The 11,794-nt window shown below is 37.5% G+C and overlaps 2 protein-coding genes across 2 annotated transcripts; both read right to left on the bottom strand.

The window, feature by feature from the left end:
- Nucleotides 1-7: 7 nt before the first annotated feature.
- Nucleotides 8-3,562, bottom strand: pld6 (phospholipase D family, member 6). Its single transcript, XM_058782264.1, has 4 exons — nucleotides 3,447-3,562; nucleotides 2,327-2,514; nucleotides 1,787-2,010; nucleotides 8-796 (listed from the first exon to the last, which is right to left on the bottom strand). The coding sequence occupies exons 1-4, from the start codon at nucleotides 3,456-3,458 to the stop codon at nucleotides 525-527; spliced, it is 696 nt and encodes a 231-aa protein (XP_058638247.1). The 5' UTR covers nucleotides 3,459-3,562; the 3' UTR covers nucleotides 8-524.
- A 1,458-nt stretch (nucleotides 3,563-5,020) lies between these two features.
- On the bottom strand, nucleotides 5,021-9,345 carry cnn1a (calponin 1, basic, smooth muscle, a). Its single transcript, XM_058779566.1, has 7 exons — nucleotides 9,212-9,345; nucleotides 8,063-8,184; nucleotides 7,588-7,654; nucleotides 6,845-6,982; nucleotides 6,614-6,730; nucleotides 5,804-5,950; nucleotides 5,021-5,494 (listed from the first exon to the last, which is right to left on the bottom strand). The coding sequence occupies exons 1-7, from the start codon at nucleotides 9,269-9,271 to the stop codon at nucleotides 5,282-5,284; spliced, it is 864 nt and encodes a 287-aa protein (XP_058635549.1). The 5' UTR covers nucleotides 9,272-9,345; the 3' UTR covers nucleotides 5,021-5,281.
- Between the last annotated feature and the right edge of the window lie 2,449 nt (nucleotides 9,346-11,794).

The raw sequence follows: 11,794 nt of genomic DNA, 5'->3' as shown, positions 1-11,794 counted from the left end.
CCCAAAAGTAAACTCAGGAAATAAGAACAGTTATTTTTTTATCATTTATCTTTTTTGTTACCTTTTTAAAAAATTTAATATTCAGGTGCACATACAGAAACAAGCTTATCTAAAATCTTCTAGTCACAAAAGAGGAACACAAAAGGCGAGTGCCATCCGGAATTGAGCAATCAAAGGCACGGCTAAGAAACGCACACTCACAGGTTTCAGCTTGCTTTACACACTGGGTTTTTATAATCAGAGATATGTATTATTTTAGCAGATGGGTTTACTTGAACTAGTTTTTACTTAAACTAGGGCACATCTTAAAAAAGTTATATTAACTGAACTAAGTTAAATTGAACTAAATAATACACCTTTCAAGCCCACATTTTGCATAAAAACTGGACAATTGCCATTAAGAGTCTGACAGTCAGAAGAAAGAAGCTTTCAACTTCTAAAAAGTAATCTTGACAAATAAAATAAACTCCTTTATGTAGAACTATGTAATGTAATCCTTAAGGGAAAAAAGCAAATGTAAAGCCCTATCTGTCCTTACAAGTCTTTATATTTAGCTGCCCGTTGGTGCATTGAGGTTTGTGATTGGCTGGATCGTTGGCCTCCCACAGCTTCTGGAACTCCTGCTGATAGGGCCCCACGAGCTCCGGCTCCTCCGTAACCATGACGTTTTCTTTGTTGCTCTGGACCGCGGTTAGGGTCCAGTTGAGGGAGCCAGTGATCAGTTTCTTGCCGTCCACCAATGCAAACTTATGGTGCATATGAACAGCTGAGCTCATCTCGTGCCTCACACAGATGCCTGTAACAGAGGTCAAAAACAGATCGGAAACTATCAGTTAGCTCCAAATTCTCTTGCAAATTAACAACAGATGTGATTTCGACATCTGTCAAACCCCTTCATGTGTGAATCATCTAGATCCTGCGCTAATGCATCATCACAGTCCGCAGTAGCCGGGTGTTAACAGCTTGCAGAAGTTACAGCAGTGTGTACTGAAATAACAAAGGTTGAGCCAGACAGAACATGTGTGAGCTGTGTGGCTGCTGTAATCTATGTAAGAATGACAGTTTTTACCACCAGCAACAGCCTTGCAAGTTCTGACTGTAAAACATTTCATACTGCATACCACAGAGTTATGAGGACAGGCCCATGCTAAATATAATGATAAGGTTTATGAAGTCAGTAAAAACCTTGAAAAATTAGGGAATTTTTTTTTCATATTTTTTTTAATTCTTAGAATTTTAGAATTTTTACATTTGAAATGTAATTAATGAAGATTAATAAAGTCTTACGTCACAGACATTATAAACATTTATTTATAGACATAAGACATTTTTATAGACAAGAGTATTTATTTAAAAAACCCAACATTAAATTCTTAAATTCAGAAAATTTGAAGAGTTATATTTATATAATTTTGAATATATACGCAATGGTGGCCAAAATGATTAGAACAACTAGTACATTTTCAAACATTCATTTTGCCTTTGATTCTAATAATTCAGTGAGATTTTTGTCTGACGAGAGCCAGTGCTCCACACAGAGAACTGATCTGATCATCATGATCCAGTCTGTCTGGAATGACATGAAGAAACAGAACAAACTGAGACAGACTCAATCCAGAAGAACTGTGGCAACATCTCCTAGATGCTTCAAGAAACCTACCTGCAAACTGAGACAGACTAAACAAATGTTTGGAAATGTAAACTGATATTTCCTACTGACACTACAGCAAAATGGAAATAACTGACTTAAAACCATTTTACCCAACCCATTTACTGAACAACACACCTGCCTTACGGAGGACACCGATCTGAGATCCAGTGATGGTCATGTAGTCTCTGTCCGTAACCACTCGCACAACGACTCCCCGTTTGTGCAGCAGGAGAATCGCCCTGCTCAGCTCCATGTGAGAGAAGGAGAACACACACAGGTCCAGTGACATACGTGCGGAGAGGAGATGCACGAGGAGCCTGGAGAAGGATGTCTCAACCCCATGGGGAAGGGGACATGCACTGAGGGTGGGGAGAAATTAGTTGTTTTCCATATTATTGCACATAAAAGGTCCTTGCACACAGAGTCTGAAATTTTCATATGTGTTTTTTCGCATTCATCATCCTTTCCTATCAAAATGCTTGCTACGGATGCAAAAACGAAGAAATTCGAACCTGATCCAATTTTATTTATTTTTTTTTTAATGACAGACGAAGGTTTCGGAGGCAGTGTGTAAACGAGAGGTCGCATTTATTTTTAACATGCAAAAATTTCAGATTAAAAATATCAGGCTCAGTGTGCAAGGACCTTAAGATTAGAAAAAGCTGATCAAACTACCAGGGGAAATGTTTATGGCGTATGAAGAGGTGCTCAACGCAGACTTGAGGTGAAGGGAAGAACAGAACTTCTTTCAGGGGCCCTCGAGAGTCTCTCAGACGGCGCATCAGCCAGTTTAGCCCCTCCACCCCCAGAACGAAAGCTACGGCTCCCAGCCCCAACACCTTCATCAGCTCTTTAAATGGCATCTGAGAAACACAGACAGAACGGATTAGAGAGTAAAACAGTGTTATATTACACTTTATGAACAATAAAAAAAGAGACCGTACATTCCTGAAGTTGAACATTTTGTTCTACCGTTTCATTAACCACAACTGGGATCACAAACTCTCAGCCAGGCATTTTCCCAAATCAGGGCTGTTGTCAAAGCCAACAGGTCCTGTATGGACGGAGCCCACCCACAGAAATGTTATTAATTTTATCCATGTTGCAAATTATTGCTCAGGTACTTGTTTCTGTTGCTGCAATCAAATGTTTTTGTATAATTACCACTAAATTGTATTCCAGTTTCAGTAAACATTCATCATACTCCTTGGTTGCAGTCATCTCACCTAAATAATGCATCTCAAAACAATGTTTATATTTATATGTACATTTATATTTAAAGGTACACGACTAACTAACTACCTAACAGTCATGTAGGAAATCGGTAGCCAGGGACGATTGTAGTTTATTTTACAAAAAATACCTTACAGCTGCAGCATATAATGTATAGGCTATTAATGTTCCCTGTTTGTTAAAAGCAAAAAACAAACAAAAAAAAAACTTTACTGCAGAATGGCGTGATTGACCAATGAGAAGCAAGCATTACAGAGCGTTGTATCGGCTAATACTGTGAAACGTTAGCATAAAGTAATTGATCATTTTTGCAAATCTGTCCTAATCTCCGAAATCATAATTCGTGGCTATCTCATAAAAATGGACATATATGACGAAAGAATTTATTACAACAGCTTGTTTTAATGTGTAATTTACACTTCTTTGACAACACAGCGTTTCAGAAATTGACCAATATAACAAATTAAAGTTGTAGCCTAATTATTTGTCATTCACCCAGGTGCGTATTTTGTTACGAAACGCTTTTTATAGCACAACATGTGATGATGTTTTGATATAATACCTGTTGAGACATGTCTGCCAAACTCAGGTGACAACTAAAAGCACGTGCGGCGCATGTTCTGTTCAAGGAGAATCGCTCTTATGAGTCGGATCTTTTCAAAGAATCGGTTGAAGAGGTTCATAAAAGAGGACTAAATTAATCGTTTTCGAATCGGCCAGATAGTTTTTCGAATAAAACAGTTTTCAGACTCACTTCTTATTTGTGTTTGTAATAAACTAAAAAGCTAAGAGCGACATAATAGTGGGCGTCTGGAGTGAAAGTAGGAAGGATGGATGGGTCGAAATATAAGTTAAATTAAACATACTGTAATTAGTTTATGGTATAAAAGTTTTATCAAAGCGTTGGTTTTAATATAGGCTACTGCATTTTAGAGCAATGAACAACAACTTTTCATTCAAGAAATGTAAATAATTTTTGTTGCACTTAAATTAGCTGCATTTATTTTATATTATTTATATTAACGTATGCACAGAAATGTTATAAACAGCAATATATTCTCACACTGTCATGATGAACAAGCGGGGATGCGTCACGGCTTAAAAGATTCATTGAATCGGTTTTTATGTGGCTCTTTGAAACTGTTAGCCTGCGTTCCAATGTGCATACTATCCATCCTAAATTCTATGTGATATTAGTAATTTTCAATATTATTTAGGCCAGATAGGGTGGATAGTATGCACATTGGGACGCAGGCTTAGTGTCGGACTTTCCAGCACACAAAAAAAGTTGTTTCCTCCCTTCAGAGACGTTTAGATGTAGGGTGAGTGTGTCAGTGGCTCCCCCTGCTAACAGAGATTTGTGATAGCAACAGACTCACATTTAGAAAGTAAAACAAGAGGACACATTAGTTTGGTCAGTGTTTATTATCCGCAATAAAAGATAATGTTTTATATTCAGAATGCAGTACTGAACAATTCAAGAGAAGCCTGAAGAAAAGTGCCAAATAGTACCATGGTTCTACTATTTTTTTTTTTTTTCCGGACAGTGCAGGCTATATGGACATGGAACTATAGTAATTCCACTGTAGGCTATATCTTTGAAGAACCTTGGTGTCATGGTCCAATATAATCATTCAGTATTATGATCACCGTACAATCACTGCCCATAATACTGTAGATTAGATTTTGTAAGAATATAGGCCTAGGACTAGGACTAAGGCAATCATGTTTTTATGCAACAATTAAACATTTCAAACATTAAGCAGGCATATGCAAGCACAGGCTGAAAAGTTCAAAAGTGTAATATGCGCAAAAACTTCCTCAATACTTACACAATGCATATTCTGAACATTCATCTATTTTTGAGTGCGAACAATTAAACTTACATTTTTTGTTTAATGACCCTACAGAATATAAATTATCCACTGATGGCAAGGAACCAAATGTAGGAGACAGGGTCTTGTCCCTATCCCACTTCAGACAAATAACAACCATTTTATTTTAAGCTTTCATTACTTCTGTGTAGACATATTTATTGTTGTCCCCACATATAGACACTAACTGATGATCTTTGGTTTATGTTTAATCACCTTTGTAACTTCTGATATTCGGACACTAAAGACCAATCACATCAAATTTTGAGGAATTTAAAGACAAAGGTTAATATATAAGGCAAAGCACCTAAACCAGTCGATTTGGAGTTGTTGTGTGGTAGATGATCCCCTTTAAACTAACCAATAGAGCAGCTTAATTGATTCTCTAATTAAGCACTGTATGCCTAATACATTGTCCACATACTGTAAAGATGATTATTTGTTTTAGTTAAGCTGGTCTGGGATCAGGAAAAAGGGACATCGTCTACGGTCTACCAATGCTGAATACCAGAGTGTAAGTGTATTAATTAACAAAATCAATGCCGTCTTGTTCATCAGGCTTGGCGCAGTATTTGCGGTCGTACACTAGACGTGAGCCTCCCATTGGGGTGAGGCCGCTCTGAGACGGCACTTTGTTGGTTCCCATCTGCAGAGACACGGTTGTAGTGTCCACCGGGTCTAGATTCACGTTCTTTTCTGTCACCTGTCTCGCCGTGCCAAGAGCAAACATTCCAGCCTACAGCAGGACAAAGACAAAGTTAATATATTAAACGTATTAAAATTGCAACAGTTTTGGAATTTTTAGGGCATTCTTCAACTTTCAAGAACTGCCCATGTGCTTTCTGAATTCTTCAGTATTTTTAAGTAGCACGGAGGTGAATTAATGGTGTAAGTGTTTTACTGTCATCAGTAATCAAGCCACACATGCATCCATTTTGCTATTATGAGTGTTAACATATAAATAATAATCCTCAGTATCCGAGGAGGACATGAACAGAGTGCTCATCTCATAATTACGGTGATTTTGGCGTTTATGTGGCCTCACCATGCTGGCACATTTGTTGGTGCCCATTTGGAGGTTTATAGTAGATCGATCCGCTGGTTTTTCCATCTGTATATTGGGATCATAGAGATGGCGCCTGGTTCCATAGGAGGTCATACCCTTTTGGCTGGCAAATTTGTTGGAGCCCATCTGTGAATTCACATGAAATGTATTTTATATACTACTGTCAGATTTTTTTTTCCTTTTGAAATAAAATCATATTTTTATTCAGCAAGGACACATTAAATTGATCAGAAGTAACAGTAAACACATTTGTAATGTTACAAAAAATGTCTGTTTCCAATAAATGTATCACAGTTTTCACCAAAAAATAAATAAATAAAAAATGAAGCACCACAACTGTTTTCAACATAATAATATTAAATGTTTCTTGAACAGCAAATCAGCATATTAGAATGATTTCTAAAGGATCATGCTGTGACACTGAAGACTGATGCTAAAAAATTCAGCTTTGCATGACAGGAATAAATTATATCTTAAAATATATTTAGATAGAAAATATTTCACAATATTACTGTATTTACTTCCTTCAGAAACACTAAAAAAAATCTAATCACACTTTTAAACAGTAGTATTTTTTTTTAATTGTCAAAGTGTTGCTACAAGAAACAGAGAATGTGTTTTACATTCAAATCAAATGCAAGTGTAATTCAAAGTAGTTCATTTACATACTCTTGATCTTTGTTTAGACTCATTTCCATATCTGTTTAAATGCATGTCATGTTTTTCTGTTTTTGTGTTGCATTGACATTTCTCATTGATGCATCTTATGTCAAGTGTTTGTCATGTGACCTGCTGGCTGATAATGCTATCCCCCGCTTTCATCTTGTCAGGGTTGAATTTCCTTAGTTTTTTTGCTGCATACTTCACACCGATGTCACTTTTTGTGTAGAAGCCTTTAGTCTTGGCCTGGTTGGAGAGAGAACACGGAAAAAGACATAACAGAAAAAACATGACATATCTTTGGTTGTATTCACAGGTTGTTGAAGCTGCATATTAAAGAGTTTTATCAGATTTTCTCACCACTCCAGCCAATGTGATGAGGGTACACTGGACCTGGGTGTGGTTCATGTCCTCGAAAAGGTCGTTGGCCTCAAAGATGTCATGTGGTTTCAGGCCGTATTCACCGATGGCTCGAATAAAGTGAGTGATGTTCTCTAACTAAGAGAGTTTGAAGGAATAGGAATGAAGTTAGGAATGGATACATCCCTATATTTCTCCAAAATGTGTTTTGTGTCTTAGATACCATGCCATGTTCAGAAATACAGTATTTGTAGGTCATGGCCACAGTTAAGGTACTTTAAACAGACTGGAGTTAATGAGGTAAAATAGTCCATTCATTAGAAGAGTTTGACTCTTGTGCTGCATTCCTTGTTTATGCAAACCATTTTTAATTGCATGTTTGTTTTAGCTTTTGTAACTATTTGCACTTTAAATCAATAACCACTTTGACAGTGCCAAAGAAAAGCCAGTCTGCGTCAGTCTTTTAATCAAGTGCTTAAATCCTAACAGCGCTTAGAGCTAAATTCTGTACACGTCTACATTCTCTGCATTTTTTTAGCACATACCGTGGCATCCAGTACATGCACTAATGTCATTATGTTTGTAACAAACATCAGTTGCATTCTTAAAATGGCACAAATGTGGCTCAAAGTTTACATTTCAAAACATAACAGTGACGTCCAAGTCGTCACCACTATGCACAGTAGCAGTGACATGAGTGATGCCTCAAAATTCAAACATTGCTGATAGCCTATACACACTACCTTGTGCCAGTTCAGGGTTGAATGACTGATCTTCGGAACGGATCCAGGTTGCAGTTTGTTGATCAGCCTATTGAACAAAAACACAGTATAAGAGCAACTGCACCAAACTCAAAAATGTTGTGAGTGCAAGTCTTTTGTGTAATTTATGTGTTATCCTTCAGTTTTAACCCTTGATCACTTTTCACTTTTGGCTTATTTCTACTTTTTTCTTATTTGGCTTATTGCTATTATTTTGTGCTTTTTTTGTGATAATTGTTCCTAAATAATCTTTGACTGGTTGTGAAAGTGAAAGTGACGTGTGGCCAAGTATGGTGACCCACACTCAGCACTTTGTGCTCTGCATTTAACCCATCCAAGTGCGCACACACAGTAGTGAACGCACACACACCTGGAGCAGTGGGCAGCCAATTTTTATTTATGAATGAGCCTTTGCTGGTTAAACGGTTATTAACTGTCTTTCATTGGTGAAACTCACTCGCACAGGATCACGCCGTCCTTCAGTCCCTCCATGAAGTTGTCATGAACCGTTCGACCTGTGACCTCATGGATCCACATCCTCAGATCCTCCTCCGTCTGAGGGTCATACTTCTGTGCCAGCTGTGATGCAAAAAGTTATTATTATTATTTTTTCACATAATTTACTTTGTTGTATACTAACATAATACTTTTCTAACATCATGCATGCAAGGTGTTTGCTAACAACTGCAGAAAACAGTTTAGACCATTTTGCTTGTATTTTACTATTCATTTATTGTTGTTGTTGTAAATTTAGCACAGACAGTGTGTCTCTGTTCTAGCCTCTGGAAGTAAATTCAAGCATGAACAGAATGGATATAAACATTTACACAAGCTTCCTGTTTTGTAGACATATCCACTTAGAACAGGGATGGGCAACTTCGGTCCTGGAGGGCCATTGTCCTGCAGAGTTTAGCTCCAACACCTGAACCAGTCAATCAAGGTCTGTCTTCAAGATCACTAGAAAGCTACAGGCAGGTGTGTTTGATTAGGGTTGGAGCTAAACTCTGCTGGACAGTGGCCCTCCAGGACCGAAGTTGCCCATCCCTGACTTAGACCATACAGTTACATTTGTCATAGCAATGATGATACATTAACCCATAATTCGATTGAGTGAAATGGAGTGTTTTTCATCTAAACTTAAGTTCTAAAGTATGATATTTGTTGAAGTTATACACTAATTTGGTGTATATTTAATTGATGTCAGTAAATCCCTAAAGTTTCATTAACCATCTATTGTTCACAGCATTTAATGCTAAAATCATTTTATGAAAGAGCTATAATAGCAAAAATAAGAGTTCATTTTTTTTAGACAAATATTTTTGAAATGTTGCTGTTTGGCAACTCATACCACGATGGAAGGGGTTTTCCTTTGACCTCAAAGTTTTCCTCAAAGTTTACCCTCTAACTAAGTTCATGTTTCTTCCTCTTTGTACTGGATGTAAGTGTGACATTTGTTTGCTAATGAGGAATGCATTGTTGGAATTCCATTGTGCCACAGAATTGTCATAGGGCAAAACTGTTGGGCAAAGTTGATAAACTAAAACATCTATTTTACTTTCATATGCAGTCAGGGCTTTATTGCATTTGTATTATAAAGTGCACATACCTTGTTCCTGACATCAGCGGAGAGTCCAAATGTGGGTCCTTTGCTGAACTGGGTGCTCATGGTCTCTCGAGTCGAGTCCTGTTGATGCTCCTGTGATCCGTGTGTATCTGCACTCTGAGCTGAGGCCCAGGAGTTCTGCTCTGATGTCTCTCCATCTTTTAAATGCCCCTCTGTCTGTTTGTTATACTGTACGAGTCTGTCCCTCATTGGCTGGGGCCTCTTGGCCACCTGACCAATCATGAGCATGAATGTACTGCTGGCATGCATGGGTCAAATGAGCTCTAAAGGAATAATTTAACACAAATGAAAATTCCAAAGGACATACGTTTTCTTCTCTGCATTTGGCTTAATTCAAAAGAGCAAAAGTAATAATAGTAAATTATTACTAGTGTTATAGTAAAGGTAATAATAAATTAAGCAGGGAGGGCAGGGAGATGATGGTGGATGGAGAGAGAGAGAGACAGACGGAATTTGAACACTTTATTTGGTCATGATGATCCTACAGCTGTCATGTGTTTGTAGACATATTTATAACAGAAAGAATCCAAAGTGAATTCTGAAATAAGTTCATCACATTAGTGAGTTTCTGTATCTGTATATGGAAAAGGAGGAGAATGAAAAAGACTATATATACTGTATACATTTATTTGCTTGTGAATTTGGTGGGTTACATTGCATGCTTTTATAATACATTTACCAACAAAGGAAATGTAGGAAACATTGGATGGATGGATGGATGGATGGATAGATGACAAATAGCAATGGATGTATAGATAGGTGGACGGACGACAAATAGCGATGGATGGATAGATGGATGGATTAAAAACTGAAATGAACAAAGTAGTGGCTCGCTCACACTATTTTAAGGAATGCACACCAGTCAATTTCAAGTTTGGCGAGAGATGTTTAAAACTGTTTTAGGGGATGAGGCAAGAATAGAGTGGTCATAAAACAAATTAGTGCTGCATTTCAAAGATTATAATCCAAATAACATTAAGGGAATAGTATATCCAAAATATTGAAATCTTTACGTTTCTCTAAATGTGACCCTTTTTAAGATTTTCGAGCTCCTAACTTCTACAAGCGAGTTGAAAAATGTTATCATTTGTCCTTGTAATTTTCCACCAGATGGCGGCATGACCAACCTTTGCAACTAGACTCAAGGATGTTGTGTTATATTCCCTTTAAGGGAATACATGGGCCATACATGCTTTTAGAGGGAATATTTAGGAGATTATGTCAAACAGCAGGGGCGGTTCTAGGATTTCATCTTTAGGGGGGCTTATCCCTCAGAAAGACCATTTGATACAACGATACAAATTACCTAAATAAGCAGTAGCCTATTTTACTGTGCTTATGAAAAAGTTACAGAAGTTACTTGGTGAGTGATTCTCATGTTTTTCTTTTGTTGTTTGATTAACATTATTAGCCTAATATAGCCTAAGAAATGCATGGATCCGTTACCGACACACATCCAATATTTTCTTAACTGTTTATGTTTATTTAAGACGTAACCGACTGCGTTTACTTGAATACTCGTCAAGACAGCCATTGTGATATAATATTTAGTGTATTTGCTTATTTGCTCGAGAAGACGCGAAAGTGAATGACCCGATCTCACGAAAGTGCGTTTCAATGGCACGATTTGCTGTTTTATTTGGTGTGCTATTTATACGCAGAAACGGATTTTGGCGTGCATATGAGACGCAATGGTTAGGTTTAGGGGTGTGGGGAAGGTGCGTATCATAAGAACACCAAATAGAAACAGAAAAACGTGCCACTGAAACGCACTTTCATGGGACCAGGCTGTGGCGTGCTGGCCGTGCAGTGCCTCTCAGTGCGTGCGCAATTTATTCAAATGTGTGCGCGCACATTAACGATCTATCACAGCGCGTGAGTATCACATTGAGATCGATAAACTTGACTGAGGAAGCAGCACTGGCCTGATCGTTCATATTATAGTTTTAGGGGGGCTGAGACGACAAATAAGGGGGGCTGAAGAACCGCCCCTGTCAAACAGTGTGTTTTTCTTTATTATTATTTTTTCTGTTCTATCTTTTTTCTTGGCTACCGTGTCATTAGCTCTTCACTTAGTTGCCCTACACAACATTATTCTACATTAATACTACAATTATACTAGTCATCAACAGGAGGCGCCATCACAACCATCTTGCATCTATCCTGCAAAACAAAGTTGTCAACGACTGGGCCACGTAGCCTACTGTGTCATGACATCCCATAATTAAAAAAAAAAAAGCACAGTATGGAATTGCATACTAGCATACTACTCTCACTATTTCTGTAGTATGCATATAGCCTATATGTCTTCTAAACTCATTATTTAATCACAAGCTGACACACCTGACCCATTTAATGTTAATTCTGAAATGATAACTGAATTAAATTAAACATGCAGTGTCACTGAGGTCAGATGACTACAGTGTTGCTACCATTGGCATAATGCATAGCTGCATAATACAAAATCCCATTTTATTTTTAATGAACAGTACCGTGGATATGTTTTGCATTAAGCAGTAGGCTAGCGTTCATCCTAAAATATGTAAATAAAAACGTATTTTTAAA

The sequence above is a fragment of the Onychostoma macrolepis genome, chromosome 01 (genome assembly GCF_012432095.1).
Source record: "Onychostoma macrolepis isolate SWU-2019 chromosome 01, ASM1243209v1, whole genome shotgun sequence".
Lineage (NCBI taxonomy): Eukaryota > Metazoa > Chordata > Actinopteri > Cypriniformes > Cyprinidae > Onychostoma > Onychostoma macrolepis.
Note: the sequence above shows the minus strand (reverse complement) of the source record. Positions and strands in the feature narration are given on the sequence as shown.